We start from the raw sequence: 26,806 nt of genomic DNA, 5'->3' as shown, positions 1-26,806 counted from the left end.
ATAAGACGCACCCCAAATTTTCATGAGAAAAATAGGAAAAAAAATGTTTTTTAATAAAATGATGGTGCTTCTTATAATCCATGTGTCTTATTGCTTACCGGGGTGGTGGCTGCGGTGAGGCGGGGGTTCCAGGGTCGCTGGTGGAGGCGGCAAGAGTGGAGCGTTGCCGCAGGCTGGGATGAGTGGGTGTTCCAAAGTGCGTCATGCCGCTGCGGGTGTCCCGGTGGCAGTGCTGCGCTGTGTCCCAAGTGGCGGTGCTACTCTGTGTCCACGGTGGCGGTGCTACTCTGTGTCCCCGATCCTGCGGAGGGCTCTGCCGACATTTTGTGAAAGGCCAGAGCCCCCCACAAGTTCTTCCATGGTTTCCTGTGCGGCGGTGGACTCTGGGAAAATGGCCGGCGGGAGGCGGCGCATAAGCAGATCGAGATCTTGTCGCCGAGATCTCGGAAGATGAGATCTCAGAGCTGAGATCTGAGATCTCGATCTGCGCATGCGCCGCCTCCCAGCGGCCATTTTCCCCAGAGTCCACCGCCGCACAAGAAACCATGGAGGAACTTGCGGGGGGCTCTGGCCATTCACAAAATGTCGGCAGAGCCCCCCACAGCACCAATGACAGCGCAGCACGCCGATAAGGTATATCCACATTATAAGACGCACCCCCATTTCCCCCAAAATTGTGTGTGGGGGGGGGGTGCATCTTATAATCCGAAAAATGGTAATTAGTTCTTACCGGTAATTGTATTTCCAGGAATCCACCTGACAGCACCATTGGAGGACGTCCTTCTTACCCTCAGTGGGACAGGAACAACAAGCGGTTAAAAGGACCCTCCCCACTCCACCCACCAGTGACTTTCTAAGTACCACATCTGGATGGATGCAAAAAAGAGTTTATTAACAATTATACACCAATGTTACATCACATTAGTCAGTAGTATAAGCTTGCAGTGGGAGGGAACTAGTAGTGCTGTCAGGTGGATTCCTGGAAATACAATCACCGTTAAGAACTAATTACCGTTTTCCAGTCCACCACCTGACAGCACCATTGGAGAAATACCAAAAGGAAGTTTAACTAGGGTGGGACTACTGCATGTAATACTTTTCTACCAAAAGCTAACTGGTCTGATACGACATCTAATTTATAGTGTCTAGCAAAGGTAGAAAGACTAGTCCAAGTCGCCGCCCTACAGATTTGCTCAGCTGAGGCTCCCCCCTTCTCTGCCCATGATGTAGAGATAGCTCGAGTTGAATGGCCCTAAGAGTATCCGGGGGTCTTTCCCTTGGTCTGTATATGCTAGGCTAATCATGTTCTTAATGCACCTAGCAATGGTTGATTTTGCTGCTTTACAACCCCTATTTGGACCACCGTACTGTATAAATAAGTTAGTGTCCTGTCTCCAACCTTCCGTCGCCCCCAGGTATTTTAGAACAGTCTCCCTAACGTCAAGGTTATGGTAGACCCCTTCTTTTGCGTTTCTAGGGTGTTGGCAGAATGAAGGAAGGATTATCTCCTGATTTATATTGGTAGAGGATACTACTTTGGGGAGGAAAGCTGGGTTAAGTTTAAAGACTATTCTGTCGTCAAAGATCTGAAGATATGGGTTCTGGGTGGAAAGAGCCTGCATCTTCCCCAGCCTTTTAGCAGATGTGATGGCAATTAGGAAGGCAGTCTTAAAGGAGAGATTGGCTGTGTCCATATCTTCTGACAACAAGTACGGGGTTTTACACAAAAGTGTTAAGAACCAGATTTAGGTCCCAGAGAGGAGTTGATTTCCTCACAAGTGGCCTCATTCTCTGCGTGGCCCTGGAAAATCTTGCTATCCAGAGATGGGAGGCTAGCGATGTATCAAAAAAGACGCCAAGTGCTGCAACCTGTACTTTTAGAGTACTAGGCCGAAGGCCCTTGTCAAATCCGAGTTGCAGGAAATCGAGGATTCTGGGAATGTCTGGTTTCGAAGTATCCACAGGACCCCCTCCCAAAAAGGAACAATACCGCTTCCAGATTTTGTTGTAAATCGCCGAAGTCACCGGCTTTCTGCTTGCCTGGAGTGTGGTAATGACATCTTCTGACAGGCCTCTGGATCTTAAGGTTTGCCGTTCAGGATCAAAGCAGATAGGTGAAGAGAGTCTGGGTTCTTGTGGAAGACTGGACCCTGAAGTAGAAGGTCCTGCCTGTTCGGTAATAAGACTGGTTTCTCTGTTGCCATTCTGGATAGCAGAGAAAACCAGCTCCTTTTTGGCCAAAAAGGAACCACCAGGATTACGGTTGCTCCTTCTTCTCGCATCTTCCTGAGTGTTTTCGGTATCAGAGGAAGAGGTGGAAATGCGTACAGGAGACCTTCTCCCCAGTACTGAGACAAGGCGTCTACTGCGGTGGCTCCGTCGAAAGGATTGAGCAAAAAAAAATGCTCTGGTCTTTGAGTTTGACCTGGTGGCAAAGAGGTCCACCTGAGGAGTTCCCCACTTCTGGCACAGACTGCTGAATACTTCTGGGTTTAGGTCCCATTCTCCGGGATGTAGAGATGTTCTGCTCAGGAAATCTGCGACTTGATTCTTGGCGCCTTCCAGGTGAACTGCCGAGATGGATTTGACAGATTTTTCTGCCCACCTGAAAATCTGGTCTGCTAAGTGTTGCAGTGGTGGATGCTTCGGACCTCCTTGGTGTCTCAGGAATGCCACTGCTGTGACATTGTCGGACAGTACCCTTACGTGTTTGTTCCAGACCAGTGACTGGGCCTGGTACAGCACCTTCCAGATTGCATACAGCTCCCTGAAGTTTGACAATCTTGCGGCAATCTGAGGAGTCCATTCTCCCTGATAGTATGTTCTTCCTATATGACCGCCCCATCCGTATTGACTGGCGTCTGTGGTAACCGTAACACAGGGATCGAGTATCCAAGGAACTCCCTCTCTCAGGTTTTCCGGTGTGGTCCACCAGGTTAGGGATCTCTTCACTGACGGGGACACAATCATCTTCCTGTCTAGGGAACTCTGTTTCCTGTTCCAAGATCCCAAGACTTCTCTCTGTAACTCCCGTGAGTGGAATTGGCTCCATTTCACACAGGGTATGCATGCTGTCATGAAGCCGAGTATCCTCATTGCCTCTCTTATGGACGGGGTACTTCTGAATTGCTGAATGTGTCTGATCAAGGCCTCTTGTCTGTCTTCTGGTAAGAAAGATGTTTTTAGATTGGAATCCAAAATCACCCCCCAAAATTTTATTCTGGAATCTGGGACCAGGCAGGATTTCTTCCAGTTCACAATCCACCCCAGATCCTGCAGGATGGAAAGATGAAAAGTTGTAATCTATTCTGAGGAGTTTCTCTGATCTCGCCATTATCAGAAAGTCGTCCAGATATGGTACTATGGTCACATTCTGGTTTCTTAGATAGGCCACAACTTTCGACATCAGTTTGGTAAATATCCTGGGTGCCGAAGCAAGCCCGAAGGGGAGACATCTGAACTGGAAGTGATGTCATATCCCCTCATTCATTAGGGCAAATCTTAGGAATTTTTCGTAGGAAGCGTGTATCAGGACATGATAGACCTAAGCAATGCATACTAAGGTGCACATCACCATGTCCTTGTCTATAAGAGGCGTTGTGGATTTTATAGATTCCATCCTGAATCTTTTGTACCGGACCCATCTGTTTAGTGGTTTTAAATTTATGATCGTCCGGGAGTCCCCAGGCGGTTTCTTTATTGAAAACAAATGGGAATAATGGCCTTTGCCTCTTTCTGAGATGGAACTGGAATAATCGCTTCTAACTCCAGCAACTCCTGAATGTTTGTCCACATGGAGGAGTCTGAGAGCAGACAGGGTCGGGTTACCACAAATCTTTCTGGGGGACTGCTGGAGAACTCTAGTTTTTATCCCTGAGCAATCACCTGCAGAATCCAAGGATTCTGGGATACTTTCTGCCAACCCCCTAGAAATGTTTTTAACCGACCACCCACCTTGATGTCATTTATTAGGTTTTGTTGTACCTGCACTTGGGAAGATGGAGTCTCTACCCTTTCCACCCTTAGGATAAGACCACCTCCCAGTCTTCCCTTTCCCCCCGTAGTCTGTTTTCTGACTAGGTCGGGATCTACGAAAGGGCTGGTACTTTTTTGTATTTTCCTCAGGGAACCCCTTCTTTTTATCTGAGGCTTTTTCTAAGATGTCGTCTAGAATAGGCCCAAATACTTTATTCCCTGAGAATGGGATTCCACACAATTTATTTTTTGACTGGAGATCACCTGACCAGGTTTTTAGCCATATGGCTCTTCTGGCCGCGTTAGACAAAGACTCGCTTCTGGCTGCGAAGCGTACAGATTCAGCAGAAGCGTCCGCCATAAAGCCTGTTGCAAGTTTAAGCAACGGCAGGGATTTAAGGATAACATCTCTGGAAGTCTTGGCTTTAAGATGATCCTCCAAATCGTCAATCCATAAATGCATTGACCGGGCTACCGATGTTGCCGCTATATTGGCCCGTATTATTGCTGTGGAGGACTCCCAAGTTCTCCTTAGCAAACCGTCCGCTTTACGATCCATAGGATCTTTTAATGCGGAGGAGTCCTCAAATGGGATTGGAGGTCTTCTTCGCCACTTTTGCTAGCGGACCATCAATCTTGGGAACTTCATCCCACACTTTAATGTCCTCTGGATTGTAGGGCAAATGAAGTCTAAAACCTCTGGGTATCACTAGTTTCTTCTCCGCTTCCTGCCATTCTTCTAGGATCATGGAACGGATGTGGTTGTTGACGGGAAACACTTTTGTCACTTGCCACCAAACATCTCATCCTGGATCGAGGTTTCCTCTGGCATGTCCTGTAGCTGCATGGTGTTACGTACAGCATAAAGAAGTTCCTCTGTGTCTGCCGCCCAGAAGAGATATCTTTTTCCTCTGCTCAATGACCCGTCTCTTTCCTCATGGTCAGACTCTTCCGAAGCCTCTCCTTCCGAAGAGGGGCTAGACTCCCTCGGCCTCTTCCGTGAGGCTTGCGGTTCCAACTGGCTTGCCTGGGGAAGATTCAAGCTTGAAATGGACGCCAGAACCTCCTGCCGGATCATTGTCCTCATACTGGATAGTAGCGCAGTTTGCTCATCCCCCACAATCTTGGATGTGCATGATTTGCACAATGGCTTCCGCCAATTCTCTGGAAACTTAGTGGCACATATAGGGCACTTATTTTTCCCAGATCTTTTCTTTTCAGTTGTGGGAATGGCGGGCTCTGCCTAGGATAGATAGAGATATACATAGAATACGTAGGTAGGGAAGCAGGGGGAGGGGTGAGCTTTGTGGTATGGCTCAACACAGCCCACTCACGTGCCCCTGAAGCTGGTCAGTCCCCTCAGGTCTGGTCAGTCCCCTCAGGTCTGGTAGTCTCCTCTATAGTGAGAATAATATTACCATACAGACGTGTGCACCCTTGTCAGGATAGCCGGCGGAAAAAAGACCCCCATAGAAAGTTTATATAGGTTTTTACCTGGTTGATCCTGCCTCCTTACCGCGCTCCACGCGGTCGACCGTGCTGAAAGGCCTTCCTGAAGGCCGGTGCCGCCGCTGGCATCCCCCAGTCCGTCGCTCGTCGCAACCGGAAGTGACGCGGCCCATCGACCGGAAGTGACGCGGCCGCAGGTCCTGGAGCCAGCAGCGGCTGCCGCGCTGAGAGCGCTTGCCGGAAATGGACGCGGCCGCACGCTGGGAACAGCCGCCGTCTGGAGATGGCCCCCGCATACACCCCCAGCAGACAGCGCCCGGACCGAGAGCCCCCAGCATGGAGGAACGGACCTTGAACCCAGGAGCAGCGCTACACTGGGGAGGCTGAGGGACCCCCCATCGCAGGTATCAGCCGCAGATATCTTGCGGCGGAAAAGGGAAAGGCTGGGCCCCCCGATCCCCACCATCTGCACAGCACCGTCGGAGGATACGCTTGTCGATCCTATCCGCAGTGGGACAGGAAAAACACTGGTGGGTGGAGTGTTATGGACTGGTAATTTAGGAGCGACATGCGACTAGCTCTGGGCAGGTGGTAACTATACAGACCGCAGTTCCTGATCTTAACACAACACTAGCAGTAGCCGTGGAATGTTCCTGTCACTCCCTGGACATCTCGTCACAGCCGGAGAACTAGCTACCCCTAAAGGTAGAAACAGGAAAGCTATCTTGCCTCAGAGAAAATCCCCAAAGGATAGGACAGCCCCCCACAAATATTGGCTGTGAGAGGAGAAGGAAATGACATACGTAGTATGAAACAAGATTTAGCAAAGGAGGCCAATTCTAGCTAGATAGACAGTAAAGAAAGAAACACTGTGCGGTCAGTAATAAAAACTAGAAAAAGTCCACCGCAGAGATATGCAAAAATCTCCACACCTGACTAAAGGTGTGGAGGGCAAAAACTGCAGCCCAGAGCTTCCAGCTTAGCTGAATAGATCCATACTGAGAAGCTGGACAAATGAGCAAAACATAGAATGTGCTGAACAATAAAGTCCACAACAAGTGGACAGCAAAAGGACTTATCTTTGCTGAACTGGACAGAGTGTCAGAGAAATCCAAAAGAGCAGTGGCTCCAAGCAGGAACAATTGACAACTGGCATTGATTGAGGAATAAGGCCAGACTAAAATAGCCGAGCCAGAAAGACGATCAGTGGGAGCAGCTGCTGATGCTAAATCCAAGAAGCAGCTATACCACTGAAAACCACAGGAGGGAGCCCAAGAGCAGAATTCACAAAAGTGGAGTGAGGAGGGTCCTTGTAACCGCTTGTTGTTCCTGTCCCACTGAGGGTAAGGACGTCCTCCAATGGTGCTGTCAGGTGGTGGACTGGAAAATACGGTAGATATATATATCTATAGATAAATATATCAATAGATAGATGGATGGATATATCTATAGATTGATAGATCTACTTATCTACTGTCTATAGATCTATGTATAGATCTATCTGTGTGTGTAAACATTATTATTCAATGGAGTATGTAAAGGAAGAGGTTGGACAAGAAATGACATCTCAGTTTTTTTTTGTTCAATAATAGATCTTTATATAGCTTTAAAAAACGCATACAAATCTGTATGAAAAAAACGCATCAGAAAATACATAAAAAAAAGCATCAAATCCACACCTGCGTTTTCCGGCAAGAGAGGAAGAATCTGCACAGAAAATTCCACAGGCAAATCCACAACGTGTGCACATACCCTAATAGATCACAGACTGCACATGAATGTGATGCAGCAGCAAAAAAGGGCAAACAATTCTGGAATGTATTAAGGCTACTTTCACACATCAGGTTTTTTCATTATGACCCATTACGGCTATTTTTAGAAAAACTGGAACCGGCGAAATTAAAAACCAGATCCGGTTTTTCCCCATAGATTTGTATTCGTGCCGGATTGCGCCACATGGCCCACCGTTCCTTCCGTTTTTTTTCATGATCCGGCGAAAATTTTGATTCCGGCGTCTGGAAAAAACGTCTACAGTAATGTTTTTTGTCTGTGGCGAAAAAGCCAGAAAGGCCGGATCCGGCTTTTTGCTACAATGCATGTCTATGGATGCCAGAGTGCACCGGATCCGGAAAAAGCCGGATCCGGCGGTCTGATCTGGTTTTTTAATCTGTGCATGCTCAGAACCAATTGGCCTGCCCCCAGGACACATATATAAACAATGCCAGTGAGGCCCTCACTCATTTCCAGCCATAAAGGGAGCTTGCCAGGGAGAGAGCATCTCAGCCATCAGCCATGTCTTCTTCTGGAAGCCCTCCCCCACGTGGGCAGCACCCTGAGGTAAATAAAAGTTTTGTTTTTAGTGAATTTTTTTTTTTTGCCCTGTCTATCTATCCCATATCTCTCTATCTATCCCATATCTCTCTCTCATATATATATATATATATATATAAATTGTACATTCACACTGAAGGCATCAAAACTATGAATTAACACATGTGAAATTATATTTAACAAAAAAAAGTGTGAAACAACAGAAAATATGTCTTATATTCCAGGTTCTTCAAAGTAGCCACCTATAATTCCACATGTGTTAATTCATAGTTTTGATGCCTTCAGTGTGAATGTACAATTTTTTTTAGTCATGAAAATACAGAAAAATCTTTAAATGAGAAGGTGTGTCCAAACTTTTGGTCTGTACTGTATATATTTTATTAATGTATTTATCAATCTATCATTTTTGTATAACAGGAAGCTGCAGTAGAAGAGGTGCTTCCAGAAGGAGACCGAAGGGGTGGAGAGAGACCTGGAGTTGGGATCGCAATTGGTATGTTTCTTGCATGCATCGCGGAACCAAAACCTCACACTATCATTACAGAAATAACACTGCACACAACACATACAAACTGATCACTATAGTCATCACAGTGCACACAACACCTAAAAAGCCAACATACAAGCACATAATTTTTTCCTTTTTTCTTTCTTATAGTCTTCTGATTCTGGTGCTCGATCCAGAGGTGCTCAGAGCGGCTCCCAGGGTCGTCGACATGAGAGTCAGTGCGGTCGTCATCGTGTAAGCACTTTTTTTTTTTTTTTTAATTTCCAATCCGGCTCTGTGGTGTGACTCTGGAATCGGCAAGGTGCTAAAAACCTGATGTGTGAAAGTAGCCTTAGAGAAACAGTCTAGATCACGTGAAGTAATTCTCCCCCTCTATTCCTCCTTGGTCAGGCCTCATCTGGAATACTGTGTCCAGAGTGGGCACCACATTTAAAAAAAAAAAGACATGGAAAAACTGGAGCAAGTTCAGAAAGGAGCTAACAGGATGGTGAGCAGACTGCAAAGTAAGTCCTATAAGGAACGGTTAAAGAATCTGGGAATGTTTAGCATGTAAAAAAGAAGGTTAAGAGGAGGCTTCATAGCTGTCTACAAACATCTGAAGGGATGTCACAGTGTAGAGGGATCATCCTTATTCTCATTTTCACAAGGAAACACGAGAAGATACAGATTAGATATTAGAAAAAAACAGCGAGAGTGATCACTGAGTGGAACATGCTGTCATGAGAGATGGTGAGTTCTCCTTCAATACAAGTCTCCAAACAGAGGCTGGTCAGAGATGGTTTAGTGAATCCTGCATTGAGCAGGGGGTTGGACACAATGATCCTTGAGGTCCCTTCCAACTCTAACATTCAAAGATTCTGTGGCTGGAACAGTGCTGGTAAAAGATCAATTTTCTTTTTATACTGAGACACAGACGTGATCTGGAAGGTAATTATAATCCCTACCCTACTCTACTATCAATTAGCAGGGGAATTCTGACCTGACAAGTTCCCCTTAAAGAATTTTTACAAATCTGTTTTTAGAAACACCAGATTAATGGAAATGTATTTGACACAGACTGTTTTTACTCCTTAGCCAGAAGTAAGATTCTCAATGGCCAAGTTAGTGGATTTGAAAATATTCCTGTGGGACTCTGGAAGATGAGCACTACTAACAATATGAATGGTAATATAAAGAATATGTTGGCTTTTGCTCACAATAGATTTTTACTTACAGAGACATAATAGGGACCAGCAAAGTCTCGAATCACACCAGATGACGTGCAGATTCCCATATGACCAATGAATGGGAAAAGCCACCTGAAAAAGTAACACATATATTGTAACATTCACTTCACAAAAAATGTACAGAAAGCACACGTCATTAATACTTTTGATGCAGTAGAGGATTCTCAAACTGTCGAAGCAAGGGTCCTTTTATACAGGATGATAATTTGCCTGCAAATGGCACCAAATAATTCTATAAGTTGATTGGCACTTGGTTACTTTCATCAACATGTAGTCATGACCGGGAGGAAGGTTCGTTCAAATGGCCATTCACAGAAACTGGGGTCATTTGTAATGTGGGGACAAAAATACAGTACGAGGCTGAACCCAAACGTCCGTATGCAGACTGCAGTGCCAGGGCGGTCCACTGTTCTCCAGACCCCACTTAACAGCCTTATATAAGCCTTTGAGGCTATTAGCTCCAGTCAGGAGACCAATGGTTGGACCGGGCATTGTGGTTCATATAAGCGCCCTGAAATATGGCCGCCTGAATTCACTTATATTTGGCAGGAGCCACCTATTAAATGTCTTTTGCCCCAGTACCTAGGAAAGGGTTTCTAAAGAGATCACTGCTACAGCAAGAGGTTTCTGCGATTCCCCATCATACAAAAAGATAATGGTGACTGAAAGGGAAAGTGGGGGGATTTTTACTTTTTAGGTGGATCCATTGCCATGATCCAAAGAGGCACCACTGACTAATAATTGTGCATCAAAAGAAAGAAAAAAACCTGCCTAGATAAATGGCATAACTTCAAATCAGTATAAACATCAAAAAGAGAATCTGGAAGCTATATAGCCATAAAATCACAGAACTTTATTAAAGACATACATACAAAAATCAATTAAAAAGGAGGCAGAGAATATGCAAATAAGAACCACCAAGAGGTAAGATGATACAATAGTGTTTACATAAATAACTTAATAATCAGATGTTCTATACAAAAATGCGCAGGATTCAGATATAATTAAAAAATGTACTTCCCTTCATAAAATTAGGGGTACTATACGCATATAAATATAAATATATATATACACCCAAGCTAGTTAATGATATTATGTCTTGCTACAAAGTGGCTATGTGCTTAAATAAGTATTCCGGAAAAGGCCGTATGGCCTAATAAGTGTATACAAATAAACCTAATCCTATATGAAATAGTATGGTAACCTTCATAAAGAGGATATAATCCTTCACATACCGTAAATCTATTTCATGAAAAATAAATATCAGGTTTAAAGTGCAAAAATAGTGGCCTAAAAAAAGTGCGACTGGTACACATATACAAGACTTTGCCAAGTGGCATATATGAAAAGGAAAATAGCTTGGGGTATTACCTCTATGATGGTAGCAGCAGCCCGACGCGCGTTTCGCGTATTGCTTCGTCTAAGGGAAAACGGCCTTTTCCGGAATACTTATTTAAGCACATAGCCACTTTGTAGCAAGACATAATATCATTAACTAGCTTGGGTGTATATATATATTTATATTTATATGCGTATAGTACCCCTAATTTTATGAAGGGAAGTACATTTTTTAATTATATCTGAATCCTGCGCATTTTTGTATAGAACATCTGATTATTAAGTTGTTATTTATGTAAACACTATTGTATCATCTTACCTCTTGGTGGTTCTTATTTGCATATTCTCTGCCTCCTTTTTAATTGATTTTTGTATGTATGTCTTTAATAAAGTTCTGTTATTTGACTAATAATTGTGGCCTGTCAGAATCTTACTGCATGCCATACTAATGTCAAAAGATATAAATTGTAGTGTAAAGGATGCCTTACTGCTGAGGGCTGAGGGAACATCATCTGTAAGCAGCAAAAGGACGTGGCAGAGGTCCGGATTCTGCTGCTAACTTCCTTACAGTATTTTTCATAAAGCCACCATTTATCTGTGGCATCGAATAGGTGGGCGGGGGACAGCGGGAGTAGCAGCGCCGCGACTCAGGGACAGCGGGGTGGGGGACAGCGCCACGACTCAGGGACAGCGGGGGGGGGGGCAGCGCCGCGACTCAGGGGGCAGCGGGGAGGACCGTGGTGCTTGCTTTGGGCTGCAGTATATAAACAGAGATTTAAGGAAAAGCATAGCAAGCAGAGTTGAACTAGGGTACCAAAGGCACACCAGTAACATTAATTTTGGGGGGGTTCATTGTTCAGCCACAGGCAAAAATAAGCCAAGCCTAATGTGTAATGTGCAAATATACCTTATATTTAGTGATGAGCGAATATACTCGTTACTCGAGATTTCCTGAGCACGCTCGGGTGACCTCAGAGTATTTTTTAGTGCTCGGAAATTTAGTTTTCTTGCCGCAGCTGAATGATTTACATCTGTTAGCCAGCATAAGTACATGTGGGGGTTGCCTGGTTGCTAAGGAATCCTCACATGTAATCAAGCTAACAGATGTAAATCATTCAGCTGAGGTGAGAAAAACTAAATCTCCGAGCACTAAAAAATACTCGGAGGTCACCCGAGCGTGCTCAGGAAATCTCGAGTAACGAGTATATTCGCTCATCACTACTTATATTGCTACATAACAGACTGGGTAGTTCGGTGACTGATGAGGAGATGCTGCAGTGCCCTTGTCTGTGAATGGTGAATTTGGGCTTATTTTAAATGAGGAACTGGTGGCAGAATACCGTAAAGTTTTAGTGAGGAGCTCTGGCAGTGACGGCCAGGAGGTTTAGATATATATCCCCAGCCTGAACTGGCGATATATATTCCCCCTCATTGGGAGTGCCTCACTAACTCATACCTATAAGGGAAGCCTTTCCGAGGACTACTTGCCCTCGGTGGAGTTCCCTGACGGACCTGAGGCAAGTGGTGGCGCCAGAGAGCCGACCCCTGCTGGGCCCTTCTCTTCCCTCCTCTGAGGTGAGCGAAGTTGACTCCCCCCTTCCTGTGAGATCCTGTGCTCAGGACAAGAGGTGAGTATGTCTTTTTATCGCAGCAGCATATGGAGCACATGTTTCTATGGAGCATCTTATGGGGCTGTAACCAAACTTTATGCAGCATTATATGGGGCACATTTTCTATGGAGCATCTTATGGGGCCATAATCAACCATTATATGGGACAAATGTTTCTAAGGAGCATCTTATGGGGCCATTATTAACCTTTATGCAGCATTATATGGGGCAAATGTTTCTATGGATCTTATGGCGCCATAATCAACCTTTATGGAGCATTATATGGGGCAAATTTTGTATGAAGCATCGCTTGGGAACGAGAGATTCTCAGTGCTGCAAAGCCTGCCCCCATCGGTACGTCATCTAGATAGATAGCATCGGGCCTCATCTAGTAAATCATAATAATGGTATAATGAGAAGTTCTGCGCTTCATGATGGAAGAGAAACAATGTCAAGCTCCAAAATGGAGTAAAATTAATGAGGTTTATTCAAATCTCCTTCAAATACCATTGAGTCATATCAAACACGGAGGAGAAAAAAAACACTAAGGGCATGTTTCCATGTTCAGGATTACATCCAGATCAGCTGCGGATTGGATGCTGCGTACAACCGCAGCGTTCAACCCGCCGTGTCCAGATGTTACAGCATAGCGGAGGGGATTTTATGAAATCCTGTCTCCACTATGCGTGCGAACACGCACCCGGCGGCCCTGCGTTTACGGACATGCAGTGCGTCTTTTTAGATCGCAGCATGTCTGTTTACCTTGTGGCGACGCTCCGTCTCCGCAAGGTAAATAACAGGGTCCTATGTATGGGGTGCGGAGATTCCGGATGTGTGCAATGAACAGATCCGGAATCACCGCGCGTCCAGAAGGAGGCGGCGCTTTGGGTGGAGCGGGGTTTCCGCTCCGTCCAAAGCACCGTCATTACGGACCGTGAACACATACCCTTATTTTTAACCCTTCTGCAGAAAAAAACATACAAAAAATAACATTGAAAAGCAAGTGTGTATGTCTGTGGAAGAGTTAAAGCTAGGACTAGTAGGACTAGCAGGGGCTCAGATCCCACACACTAACAAGCAGAGGTACTGGGAAGGTGGTTCGGAGTTGAGGCGCAGGCGGACAACACGCACACGTCTATGGATAGAAGCCACCGGCCATGTTATGCCGCGTCCTTACGTCAGCACTGGAATTGGGGTCCATACTACACAATAAGGAAAGCGACTTCTCTCGGGATCTGGCTTCATTTTCTCCTCTGCCACTTCCGCCATCACGGGCAGCAACACCTCCACTTCCGCCATCACTGCCGGTCCCCCAGTGCAGCTTCATATGCCGGGCGTGACGTAACATCCGTCATGCTGCAGGCTTTCCTCAGTATAGTCAGGCCTAATTCCTCGGCCACGGTCTCTCCACGTGACTTTCCTACAGCCACATACCGAGCACGAAGTCCGCATAGTTTACATGTATCACGTACTTGGTGATTTCATGAGCTACAATGCCCCTTAGTGGACAGTTCGGGTATTTCCAGACTGGTGGCGAATACTTGGCTGCTAGCAGTCCACAATCTACTTATTGCCTCCTATTCCAAAATGGTGTCAACGAAATAAAATGTCCTGGTTCATAAAATTGTAATGTTTCCCAATATTTGTATGGCATTCTGTACAATAGCGATCTCGCCATGCAGATTACATCAGAATGGACATGCTATGCTCTTGTTGGGTTAGATTGGTAGGGATTAGGGATGCGCGAGTATACACCTTGCTCGGGTGGTCTCCGAGTATTTATTAGTGCTCGGAGATTTCGTTTTTGTTGGTGCAGCTGCATGATTTACGGCTGCTGTCTAGCATGATTGCATGTGGGGATTTCTTAGCAACCAGGCAATCCTCACATGTACTCAGGCAGGCTAGCAGCCGTAAATCATGTAGCTGGGTCGACAAAAACTAAATCTCCGAGCACTAATAAATACTCGGAGACCAAAACCCGAGCAACGAGTATACTTGCTCATCACTAGAAGGGATGTGACCGAAGGAACCTACGTGGCTCCATGTTAAATGGTATGTGCTGCAGTTTTTGCATATTTAGAATTCGTAAAATTACTAAGGATTTATTCTAGCCATTGTGGAGCGGAATCTCCTCAAAAATCCATATACAAAAATAATAGTGTATGATGATAGTACCAGGCTGCACCGTGACTTGTGGCCACATGCCATTTGCAGTGCTATGTGGCTACATATTTACAATGACTTGGCCTACATGGAGATCCTGGCCGCACAAGGTGGAGATTGTCAGTGGCCACAATGCCCTGAAAAATCTAAAACTTTCTCCCCTCCGTAGTCTTACGAGTGACACTCATCCTAACGGCTCATTTCCACTGGCGAGGAAAATGGACGAGTGCAATCCGATAAATAATCGGATTGCACTCGGACCAATGTTATTCAATAGGTGTCTTTTCATTTGCGATTTTTTTCTCAGCCAAAATCGGACTGAGAAAAAAATCGCAGCATGCTGCGATTTGCTGCGAGTCTCGGACAAGACTCGCCAATGCAAGTCAATGGGTGCGAGAAAAAAAAGGACGGAATACGGACCATCCGTATTCCGTCCGTTTTTTACGGATACATCACCATTCTGTGGCCTAGAACACTGTCCATGGTCCTGTAAATGACTGTATAAAAATAGTTGCAGAGAAATAAAACGGATTGCATACGGATATCATACGGATGTAAAACGGATGGTGCGATTAAAAATCGCATTGCACTCGCATTACACTCGCATGACAATCGCATACGCTACATCCCTTTTTTCGGTCCAGATTACGGACCGATTTGTCTCTCGCCAGTGGAAATGAGCCCTAAAAGTGTTGCACTATTGTTTTTGAACAGTTTCAACCATGTAGCCATAATCTAATGATAGTGAATGGGGTTGCAACCAACAGCAGACTGTTACACCAGCCAGAGGGTTTCCACACTTATTAGCCGGAATTCACACAAGCGTGTGTCGTGGTCTGAGTACGGACTGGCCACAGGGATCCTGACCTAATGTTCACTGCCTCATATTTGCTTATGAGACAGTAGAGTTCCTGGGTATGATCATATGACAGCATGACATACGCTCTTGTGCTGTGTGGCTGTGTCACCCGAGTCCTAAAACAGCATTTTCAATGAAACGCAGTGAAAAGAGCAAGAACAACAAATTATCTCATACAATTATGTATGTTGACAAAAGAAGATCAATAGCAAAATTAGAAATTGTGGCCCTATTGGTGCTAAATAGTCATTTCTTTTCCAAAGGATTGGCAAATACACATTATCATTTTCAGGATCCACACAACATGCATCCTGTATATGGTGCCCCAAATATTATACAAAGACACACCGAGTTTTACAAATAGATTATGTGGGAATATTAGTGATGAGCGAGCATGCTCGTCACTGCTCATTACTAGCTCGAGCATCAGTGTGCTTGGGATGCTCATTACTCGACGAGTATTTTTGAACGGTCACGCGCCAGCTCAAGTCCCCGCCCCACGTTTCTTAAACAGCCAATAAACATACTGGGATTGCCTGCCAGTCACTGTAATGCTGTAAAAATCTTGGTTGCGGCACTACTGTGATTGGCTGGCCGCATAGGTCTATATAAGACCCTTGACGCCATGCTTGGCACAGTGTACCAACGGACACAGGCAGAGCAGGGAGAGGTGCTGAGCTAGGGTCAGTTTTAGCTGCGTATAAGCGGGGGTTAAACACCATTTACATTTTTTTCAACTGCAACAACAGCCCTTATTAGGGCAATTATAATCAATATTCATACTGCTGTTAGCAGCACTTAGGCCGGGATCACACTTGTGAGAAACTCGCACGAGTCTCGCATCTCAATACGCGGCACTGCCGCCGACAATCGAGACCGGAGTGTGCAGCTGCATGTATTACTATGCAGCTGAGCGCTCCAGTCCGAGTGCCGGCGGCAGTGCCGGGTATGGAGATGCGAGACTCGTGTGAGTTTCTGGCAAGTGTGATTCCGGCCTTAGGGAGAGATTGTGCCAAAGGCCAGGGTCCCACTTGCATGTGCAATGCGAGAAACTCACACATGAATACCCGGCACTGCCGCCCGCACTTGGGACCGGAGCGTGCTGCTGCATGTAGCTATGTAGCTGAATGCTCTGGTCCGAACAGCCAGCGGCAGTGCCAGGAATTGATGCAAGAGACTCGCAAGTGTGACATCAGCCAAAGGGATAGTGTAGGACCAGATAGGGTTAATTGCACAACCTTTCTGCTGCAACACATACCAAAAGCCCTTCTCGGGGCTCATAATATTTTTTTTGCTCTTAATCCTGCAAATTGTTCTAAGCAGGGAAATATTATACACCATTTATACTGCGCCATTTGTTCATCAAAAGCATATAGCCAAACTTAATCATGAACAGCATAGCTATATAGCATAAGCAGTGAAACAAGTGCAACTGAGGTGAGCAAATTTTCCCGCGATAGTGTGGCACCCCAGGAGTCCAGTTGCCACAATGGCATTGCCATCCTCACAGGGGAGGGGTGATGTCATGCCTTGAAGCAAGGAGGGATCCCTTAATCAGGTAATACTGACATACAACACCTTCCTGACTCCAAACCAGAAGGGGGAGCTCTAAACCCGGTTGCAGGGGAACTTCCCTATAAGTTCTGGTCTGGAGGCAGGGTTATGAGTTCTATGTGAGACAGTGAAGGGAGAGAAAGCATGTGAAGAGAGAGACTGGGAGTAGGGCTGTGACTGAGCTCTTCCCAGGATTAAGTGCAAGAGAAACCGGACACCGGGGTCTGTGGTTGCACGGGTACTAAAGGCCCAGCAACTAGAACCGGAGGGCAGGAGATTGCAGGTCTCCTGGCCCATCTGACACTGGGAGGCACCACAGCAGGTCAGAAGCCTGGGGATGCCAGTGAGAAGACAGTGCCCATGAAAGGCTCATGCTGTCAACCATACAGGTTAGGAGTAACAGACACTGAGAGGAACGTGTGTAAAGCTTCAGGCAGCAAGGGACAGAGAATTCAGTGCAAAAGGAAGGCCTCCGAACCCACCTGGCTAGGTGGATCCCAAGTTACTCCCAGGCTGCCCAGACCCCATCAACACCTGTAACCTGTGCCCCGGACTGCACCTGCAATTCACGAGTAAAAGGTAAAGGAAACTGGAATCCCTTTGTCCTCCATTTATTCCCTGCACCCTCAGTCCTGCACCCCACCGTCTATCATCCCTTACCGACTGCATCGGTAGCCCTGGGGCTCCACTTCACCTGTAGGGAAAACAAGGAATACAAAACAGGCAAAATGAATATAATCCTATAAACATGATCACGAAGCAAGATTGTAACAATGCGGTTAACAAAAAAAACCTGTAGATTTAGATAACACGGACCACACCCATGCTAATTAAGCAAAAACCACTAAAAAATTGTGCACAGAGTCCAAATAATGCAAAACATAATTTTATTGAATATCAACATAAAAGACAAGGAAAATGGACAGAAATGGGTGGAGAACCCACAACCTGCATGGAGCACATGGAAACCCAACAAACCACCTCCTGCCAGTCGCATGAACAATAATAAGGAAAAATATATAGCAGCAGTATATTAAACCTACATGTCTAAGTATATGTATGCTGTCAGTATCCACAAAACATGCAAGTACAAATTGCCACTATAGACGTGCACGTACATAATGTAACCAAAACGTAACCCATATTATGAACATACCGGCGATATAGCGGAGGAATGTGTCGGCTCCAGCCCACCCCATCCCTTTTCCTGGGACTGTGGGAGAGGGACCTCTTCCTGTCAGATGGATTGGGGTCTATGGAGCGTGTCCCTTTATGGACACGCTACATTGACGATATCTTCTTCATCTGGCAGGGCACTCCTATCGACCTTGCGCATCTCATTGCGACTTTGAACAGCATTGACCGCAATATTCACCTTACATTTTGTTACAGTGGGGTGGTACTGGATTTTCTGCATGTGAGCATAAGAAGGGACCCCTCAGGTTTCTTGCAAACTGACATTTTTAGAAAAGATACAGCCACAAACACATTACTTCATGCCACGTCTGGTCATCCACGACATATGATTAGATCAGTCCCTATTGGACAGTTCCTCCGTATCCGTAGAATATGTTCTTCGGATATTGATTTTGAACATAGAGTGGAGGAAATGAAGCAACGTTTTATATCCAGGGGATACAGTCGGCGGATGATCAAGCGCGCTTATCACAGGGCTAAATATGCGATCCGTCAGGATCTTTTATATAACTACTCTCGTTCAGTATCCTCTAGTGGACAGGTGACTAGATTTATCACCACATACAGTTCTCAGTCTGACAGGGTTCGTTCCGCTCTTCAAAATGCCTGGCCAATATTGAGGGTGGACCCGGTTATATCTAAATTTATTCCTGTCAAGCCCTCGTTGGCATATAGGCGTGCTAAAAATTTGAGGGACCATCTCGTCTCCAGCCATTACACCAATTATCGGAAATCCACGTTCCTGGACGTTCTACCTAGGAGAGTGGGCTGTGTTCCTTGTGGTAGGTGCGTCGCCTGTCCTAACATTGTTCGCAGTGACATGTTCTCTAATTTTGATGGGACCAAGTCCTTTAAGATCAGACATCACATCACATGTACAACTAGATATGTGGTTTATCATGCCACATGTCCATGTGGTTTGATATATGTCGGACTTACCACACGACAGTTGAAGGTCCGCATTAGAGAGCATGTTCTAGGGATTGAGGCGGCGGCCAGTCAGGAGGACGCGGCCACTCTAAAAACGATCCCCCGTCACTTTAAAAGGTTCCACAATTGTGATGGTGCACTTTTGAGAGTACGGGGGATAGACATCATTAAGATAAATGTCCGTGGTGGGGAACTTACTAAAAGATTGGGTAGGCTGGAGGCGAGGTGGATTTGGCAGTTGAATGCGGTCCATCCTCATGGCCTGAATGAATGCCTCTCTTTTGCTTCCTTTCTCTAGTCTGTCGGCTGTTTGGTATTAATTTTGAGCCTTCACCTTCTGGATTTGTTTTTGTTTATGTGTTTGTATTTTAATCATTACTTTTTTTATTTCTTTAGTATTTTTTTGCTGTCTGCCGTGATATCGATACATAGGCTGCACTTACATCGTTTGGCCACCAGAGGGAGTCAAGAAGATCTTCGTATATATAAAATATCAACAAATATCAATAATTATATAGAAGTACTTTATCAGTACTATGATGTTGTGTATATAGATACCTATGGTTATTTATGTATAATTTTTGTATGCTCTTATATATGTGTTCCATATTTATATTGTTGGCTTTGTATGTATATTGTGCAGCTTGTGTATGTATACCGTTGCCATTTGCGCTGCATTGTTATACTGCAGTTTATTTATTTATATGTCTAGTCTCTGCCTTTAGCATTTTAATGTTTTTATGTGATTGTATTCCCCTAGTGTCCTCGTCTTTGTTATTTTGTATGTTTATATCGGGTTGGGGTGGACTCTTTTGATGCACACATACGGAGCTTATATATTCAGGTGCGATACTTAGGGTACGTTCACACAGGACTTTTTTGCTGCTTTTTTTTGCTGCTTTTTTAATGCTAATTTTGGTGCGTTTTTTTGGTGCGTTTTTGGTGCGTTTTTTGGGTACGTTCACACAGGACTTTTTTGCTGCAGATTTTTGCTGCTTTTTTTATGCCAATTTTCAGCTGCTAGGAAACCTCACAATGGCTCTTCACACCTTACAATGGCTCTTCACACCTTACTACCAGGAACTCCCTCACAATAGATCACAATCAGGACACCTCACAATGGCTCTTCACACCTCACAATGGCTCACAATGGCTCTTCACACCTCACTACCAGGAACTCCCTCACAATAGATCACAATCAGGACACCTCACAATGGCTCTTCACACCTCACAATGGCTCACAATGGCTCTTCACACCTCACAATGGCTCACAATGGCTCTTCACACCTCACTAACCACACCCCTAAGCTCTTGGCTGTGAGATCCCTTCCTGCTGGCCATGATTTTCTGCACAAAAAACGCAGCAAATAATGCTACATGCGTTTTTTCAGCGTTTTTTTCATCACCCATTCAAGTCAATGGGTGAAAAAACGCTGCAAAACGCAGCAAAAACGCTGAAAGAAGTGACATGCCCTATGTCCAAAAAAAGCAGCAAAGCAGAAAATACTGATCAAACAAAAAACCAACGTGTGTGCATGAGATTTCTGAAATCTCATAGGCTTTACTGGTACTGTAAAAAGCAGCTGAAAATTAGCATAAAAAAAGCAGCAAAAAAAAGCAGCAAAAAAGTCCTGTGTGAACGTACCCTTACTCTGCTTACATTACCCATTTTGGTGAGTAGGGAACGTATTTGACGTTCTCCAAAATGGCCGCATCTGTATTTCCGGTTTTCGCGCAGGTGTCCCGCCTCACTTCCGGTCCGCGATCTCGCGCCTGATTGCATGGGCCCGTGCTTTCCGGCGCTGAGCGGTGTGGGTCGTTAGTGCAGCGGGTCATGTATTGGCTGGATTTTCGGCGTGGCAACTATATAATACATGGTAGTTCTAGGCACGGCACGCCCCCTGAAGGATACTCTGAAACGCGCGTCAAAAGGGGTGGGCTGGAGCTGACACATTCCTCCGCTATATCGCCTGTATGTTCATAATATGGGTTACGTTTTGGTTACATTATGTACGTGCACGTCTATAGTGGCAATTTGTACTTGCATGTTTTGTGGATACTGACAGCATACATATACTTAGACATGTAGGTTTAATATACTGCTGCTATATATTTTTCCTTATTATTGTTCATGCGACTGGCAGGAGGTGGTTTGTTGGGTTTCCATGTGCTCCATGCAGGTTGTGGGTTCTCCACCCATTTCTGTCCATTTTCCTTGTCTTTTATGTTGATATTCAATAAAATTACGTTTTGCATTATTTGGACTCTGTGCACCATTTTTTAGTGGTTTTCATCTGTAGGGAGCAGAACCATCCTTGCTGCGTTACCATCTGCCCCAAGGTCCCTTTAAGCCGTGTCGGCCATCCTGGCCGAACACCACAGGTTGCGTCATGAATTATCCCCCATAGACTTTATTTTCCACTTCCCTTCATCATTTTTGTTGGACGCCCAGGTCCACGGACCAGGTCACCACTCCTGTAACCACGCATTTTAGTACCGCCGGACCCAGCCTGAGTACCCCACGGTCCTAGCAGGCACTCTGTTTTGGCATCACGAACAGGATATCGCAGCCTGGTACCACCAGGTGCTGTGTCATAAACTTTATTGAGCTGTGTGATAGCCGCCATTGCCGCGCCTCGCAGCGTGCGAGGAGCAGAGGAGGTGTTTCTTGGGCGTGGGCGGAGCTAAAGAAAGAGCGCTCAATGCTCTGCTGTGCACAGATGAAAAAGCAGGAGGCCCCGGACTGGAGAACCAGAAGGAGCACCATCCAGTCCACCGGTGGAGCAGCCACTCACTCCGGTAATGGAACGCAGGGCCTGGCTGAGGTTAACTGGGGGGAGGAGCATGTTCAATCCGGGTGGAAGTCCAGCGGCCGTCGCAGACGGAGCCCCCATGATACAGCCAGGCCAAGCGGTGGCCGCAGATCCAATAATACCGCCAGACCCAGTGGTGGCCGCAGCCCCCATAGACCAGCCAGATCCAGCGGCAGCCACAGCTCCCATAATGGCGTTATCAATGCCGTACATACCAGGAGCAGCCTGGTTATCCCAGTACTCGGGGGAGTCGTGCACCCTGAACGATTTTAAGGAGAGACTCTGCAGTTTGTTTGAAGTGTACCCCCTGTCTGAAAATCAAAAGGTCAGCATCCTCACTGGCCAGTTTACTGGTGCAGCTCAGAGGGAGGTAAAGTCCTGGCTGGACACTGATAAAAGAACTGTTAAGAAAATCTTGGCCAGGCTGAAGGACACCTTTGACACCTGCACTGCAGCACTGGTAAAGATGAGATTCTTTGGGTGTAAACAAAGGGTGCAGGACAGTATACGGAACTATGCCTTTAATCTCCAGGATCAGGGTCAGTAAAGGCAGTCATGTAGGAGCGCTGAGGAGGCAGCCCAAAGAGTGAGGGGGGTGTCGAGTACCACCGCAGCGTCAGCCGAACACCTCCAAAGGAGGATAGAAGCAGGATTGAATAGTGGAATTCGGTCACAGGAGCGCTGAAAGGAAACTATGACACAGGATAAACTTTATCCTGGGTCAGAGTTTCCTTTCAGCAGTCCTGTGACCGATTTCCACTATTCAATCCTTAATCTCCAGAGGGCACTCCGGGCCATTAAGCAGGTTAACCCTGACAGCGTGCAGGATGGGGACAGATTGTTAAAGGAGCAGTTTATTGAGGGACTCCTGTCCAGCACCCACAGGACACAGTTGCGCATCTTAGCCCTACAGAACCCTGACCTGGACTTTGCACACTTTAAAGATAGGGCCATCCGGGTGCTGCATGAACCAAATTCCAGCCGCACAGCGCCCCCTCGGCACCCAGCAAATACATACCACCAGGAAGCGGCATCCTTTCCTCAGACCCCGTTGAGGCCAACGCGCAGACCCTAGATAATGACCCTGCTGCACCTCCAGGTCAAGGAACTGACCAAAAGTGTGACTGCACTAGCCAAAACCATGCAGTCCATGCAAGTGTCCCCAAAGGAGAAGATCCAGCTGGCTTCCAGTCCAGATGACATCCCGTGGCGACGGCAGAAGAGGATCCCACCGACCAGAGGGAGAGACAAGGACCAGGAGGGACGATCCATTTGTCGCCGCTGCAGCAAGGCAGGACACATCGCAAGATTCTGCAATTTAAACGAGCAACCCCTGGGGCAGAGGGAGTAGGACAACCAGGCCCACAAAGCTGGCGAGCCAAGTACATCGGAGGACGATCGGTCCTCCGAATTGTCATTGACGGCATCCCAACGAATGCTTTACTGGACAGCGGCTCTCAGGTGACGACTATGCCATATATTCTTTACAAACAGTACTGGGCTGACTCTGATATTACCCGTGGCCCAGATAATGATCTTACAGTAGTCGCCAGCAATGGTTAGCCTTTGCCACAAGTGGGGTACAAGGAGGTGACCATTAAGGTGGGACAAGTAGAGTTGAAAGCCCAAGGTCTGGTAATTGTAGATATTGATTGGCGAGAATTTAACCCAATGATGAATACAAAAATAGAAAGAAACGGATGGCACTCACCGGTTAAAAAAATTCTTCTTTATTCCAATACTTTAAAACATCGGCGTCGGGAGGATGGGAGCAGGAGTGGAATGGACGACAGCCGTTTCGCGCTGCAGTGGCGCTTCTACTGGTCACACAGGTGAGTGAGACTGACATCACCTCTTAACAGAGGGACGGCATTTAAACCACACCTCCGGTGTTAAACACATGCAGCAGCTATACATAACAATTAAAATGCATTTAGAAAACACATGAAAACAATACAGTTTGTAGACTTGTATACTTTTTGTAGAAGCTTATGCAGATCTCCTCCTTGCACTGGAAGAGACACCCTTTCTAAGTCAGCAAAAGAAAGAACCTCTGGGTTTCCTCCGTGGAATTCCCTGACATGTTTGATCAAACGTGGAACCCCTTTGCCTGAACCAATAATGTTGTAATGCTCTCTGAACCTCACATCGAGGGGGCGAATGGTCTTACCAATATAGAAGGACTTGCAACAACATAAAACCACATAAACCACATGGGTCGTTTTGCACGTGATGAAATCTTTATCAGTATGAGACACACCTCCAATGCACAGTGTTTGATTTACATCATGGTAATTACAAAAAGGACACTGTCCACACTTAAAATTACCATGAGGAACATTTTTACTTAACCAATTACTTTGTTGCTTCACCATCCGTTTTTTCACTATTATGTCACCCAGCGTGGTACTGCGTCTATTAGAAATAATGGGACCCCCCCTAGCTGCCACCTCTGCAATATCTTTATCACGTTCTTTAATGTGCCAATTCCTGCGAATAGCAGACCATATGATACCATCCATAGGGCCAAATTTTAAGCAAAAAACAAATCTCTTATCGTGTTTGCGAACAGAACCATAATTTTTGTCCCTTACCTGATTAACCCTATTGTTAGTGTGACGCCACAGGGTCCTGGTCTTCACAGTGGCATTGCTTTCCTCACGGGTAGAGTGATGTCACGCTTGGAAGCGATGAAAGATCTCTTTCACCAGGTAAACACCATACATACAACATGTTCACATTCCAGGCCAAAAGGGGGAGCTCTGAACCCGGATGAAGGGGAACTTCCCTATATTCTGGTCTGTAGGGAAAAGAGGTCAGTCTGTCAAAGGACAGAGAAGAGAGCAGTTGGAAAATGAGTGTGAGAGAGACTGAAAGGGTCGTGTAGCCAGAGTCGCTACAGCTCCTGGAGAGAGAGAACTGAGAAAGAACAGACAGTTTGTGGAAAGTGTGCAGGAGAGCAGAGCACAAGAGAGTGATACCAGGGGAGCTTAGCACCGAGTTGGCTACCTCCCTGGCTTGCTCAGATTCCGGTAGCCGGAAGACAGAGGCCGTGTCGGAGTCTAAGGCTATGTGCACACGTTGCAGATTTTCCTGCACTAAATCCGCAGCTCTTGGCAGAAAACGCAGGTGCAGTTTTGGTGCGTTTTTCATTGCGGTTTTCATTGCGGTTTGCTCTGCAGATTGTCTGCGTTTTTGACACCAAATAAAGCTTTTTGAAACTTGACAAACTTCAGTAAGAAAAAAAAAAATGAAGGGGAACTTCCCTATATTCTGGTCTGGAGGGAAAAGAGGTCAGTCTGTCAAAGGACAGAGAAGAGAGCAGTCGGAAAATGAGTGTGAGAGAGACTGAAAGGGTCGTGTAGCCAGAGTCGCTACAGCTCCTGGAGAGAGAGAACTGAGAAAGAACAGACAGTTTGTGGAAAGTGTGCAGGAGAGCAGAGCACAAGAGAGTGATACCAGGTGAGCTTAGCACCGAGTTATAGTTATAGTTATAGGGTCCCCCTATATTTTTTGGCCAGAAAGGCTAGGCAGACAGCTGTGGGCCAATATTTGTTGCCTGGGAAGGGGTTAAAATACCCATGGATCTTCCCAGGCTATTAATATCAGCCCGCAGCTGTCTGCGTAGCCTTTCTGGCTATAAAGTATAGGGGGGCCCCCAAAAAAATGACATAGGGTCCCCCTATATTTTTTGGCCAGAAAGGCTACGCAGACAGCTGCGGGCTGATATTCATAGCCGAGGAAGGTCCCATGGATATTTGCCCCCCCCCTCCCCCGGCTACAAATAACAGCTCACAGCCGCCCCAATTCCTGCACTTAGCCCCTCACTTCCCACTGCCGTGTAGGGATATGGGGTAATAAGGGGTTAATGCCACCTTGCTATTGTAAGGTGGCATTAAGCCCGGTTAATAATGGAGAGGCGTCAATAAGACGCCTATCCATTATTAATCCTATTAAAGTCTAATAAAAAACCACAGACACTAGAAACATTTTTTTTAATGAAATACTGACACACACTTTTTGACAAGTCCTTTATTGTACGCTCAATCCACCTGAAGACCCTCGTCCTGCAAAAAAAATAAAAAAACAAATCAAATTCATACTCCCTGTCCCTGTCCGCAGAAATCTAACGAGTGTCCCACGAGGATCTGCCATGGAGAACAGACATATCCGGAGATGTGTCTGCTTTCCACGGCTGCAACAACACACTGACAGGAGCTCTGGCTCCTGTCCGTGTGTAACTGCGCATGCGCGAGTTTACCGGCGTTCATTGACCCCGGTAGTCTCGCTTTACGGCACTGTCGCGTGGGAAAGTGCCGTAAAATGACACTGGAGCAGCAAAAACTCTGGTAAACAATGTGATACACTGCCAGGAGCATCGCTCCTGGTAATGTATCGCCGGAGAGCAACCAATCGGCATGGGACACTCGTTGGGATATCTGCGGACAGGGAGTATGGATTTGTTTTATTATTTTTGGACTTTTTCTCTAGGGGAACGAGGGCTTCATGTACCAGTGTGCTGTATGGTGAGTATGTATTCTATGTTCTACAGTATGTTGTATGTACTGTCTGTCATGTATGTTACATGTATTGTATATGTGTATTGTATGTGTTAGGTGTTTTGTGTTTTACTGACAATTGTGCTAAGTCGCCGAACACAGGGACTACTCTCCCATCCTAATACCGGATGGGAGCAGTAGTCCCATACGGCTACTTAGCACAATTGGGTGGCACTATCGTCGCATGGGGACACATACACACATACAGACGCACACAGACAGACTTCACACACATTGACAGACACACACATACATACCAGATCTATCAGACGCCCGACATCAATCCCCATGCGAC

The 26,806-nt window shown here is 46.0% G+C and overlaps 1 protein-coding gene across 3 annotated transcripts in view; it reads right to left on the bottom strand.

The window, feature by feature from the left end:
- Positions 1–13,868, bottom strand: part of TMEM222 (transmembrane protein 222) — a 39,747-nt gene extending 25,879 nt beyond the window's left edge. Inside the window, exons 1-2 of one of the 3 annotated variants that reach the window (XM_077295675.1) lie at positions 13,614–13,868; positions 9,477–9,561 (exon numbers count right to left, since the gene is read on the bottom strand). In XM_077295675.1, the coding sequence (XP_077151790.1) occupies positions 9,477–9,561; positions 13,614–13,735 (207 nt within the window). In that variant the 5' untranslated portion in view covers positions 13,736–13,868. Of the gene's footprint in view, positions 1–9,476; positions 9,562–13,567 lie in introns of all 3 variants that reach the window. The other 2 variants (XM_077295674.1, XM_077295676.1) reach the window with 2 other exon arrangements.
- Positions 13,869–26,806: the final 12,938 nt, after the last annotated feature.

The sequence above is a fragment of the Ranitomeya variabilis genome, chromosome 3 (genome assembly GCF_051348905.1).
Source record: "Ranitomeya variabilis isolate aRanVar5 chromosome 3, aRanVar5.hap1, whole genome shotgun sequence".
In the NCBI taxonomy this organism is placed as follows: Eukaryota; Metazoa; Chordata; class Amphibia; order Anura; family Dendrobatidae; genus Ranitomeya; species Ranitomeya variabilis.
The sequence above is the reverse complement of the archived record's forward strand: the minus strand, read 5'-3'. Positions and strand labels throughout refer to the sequence as shown.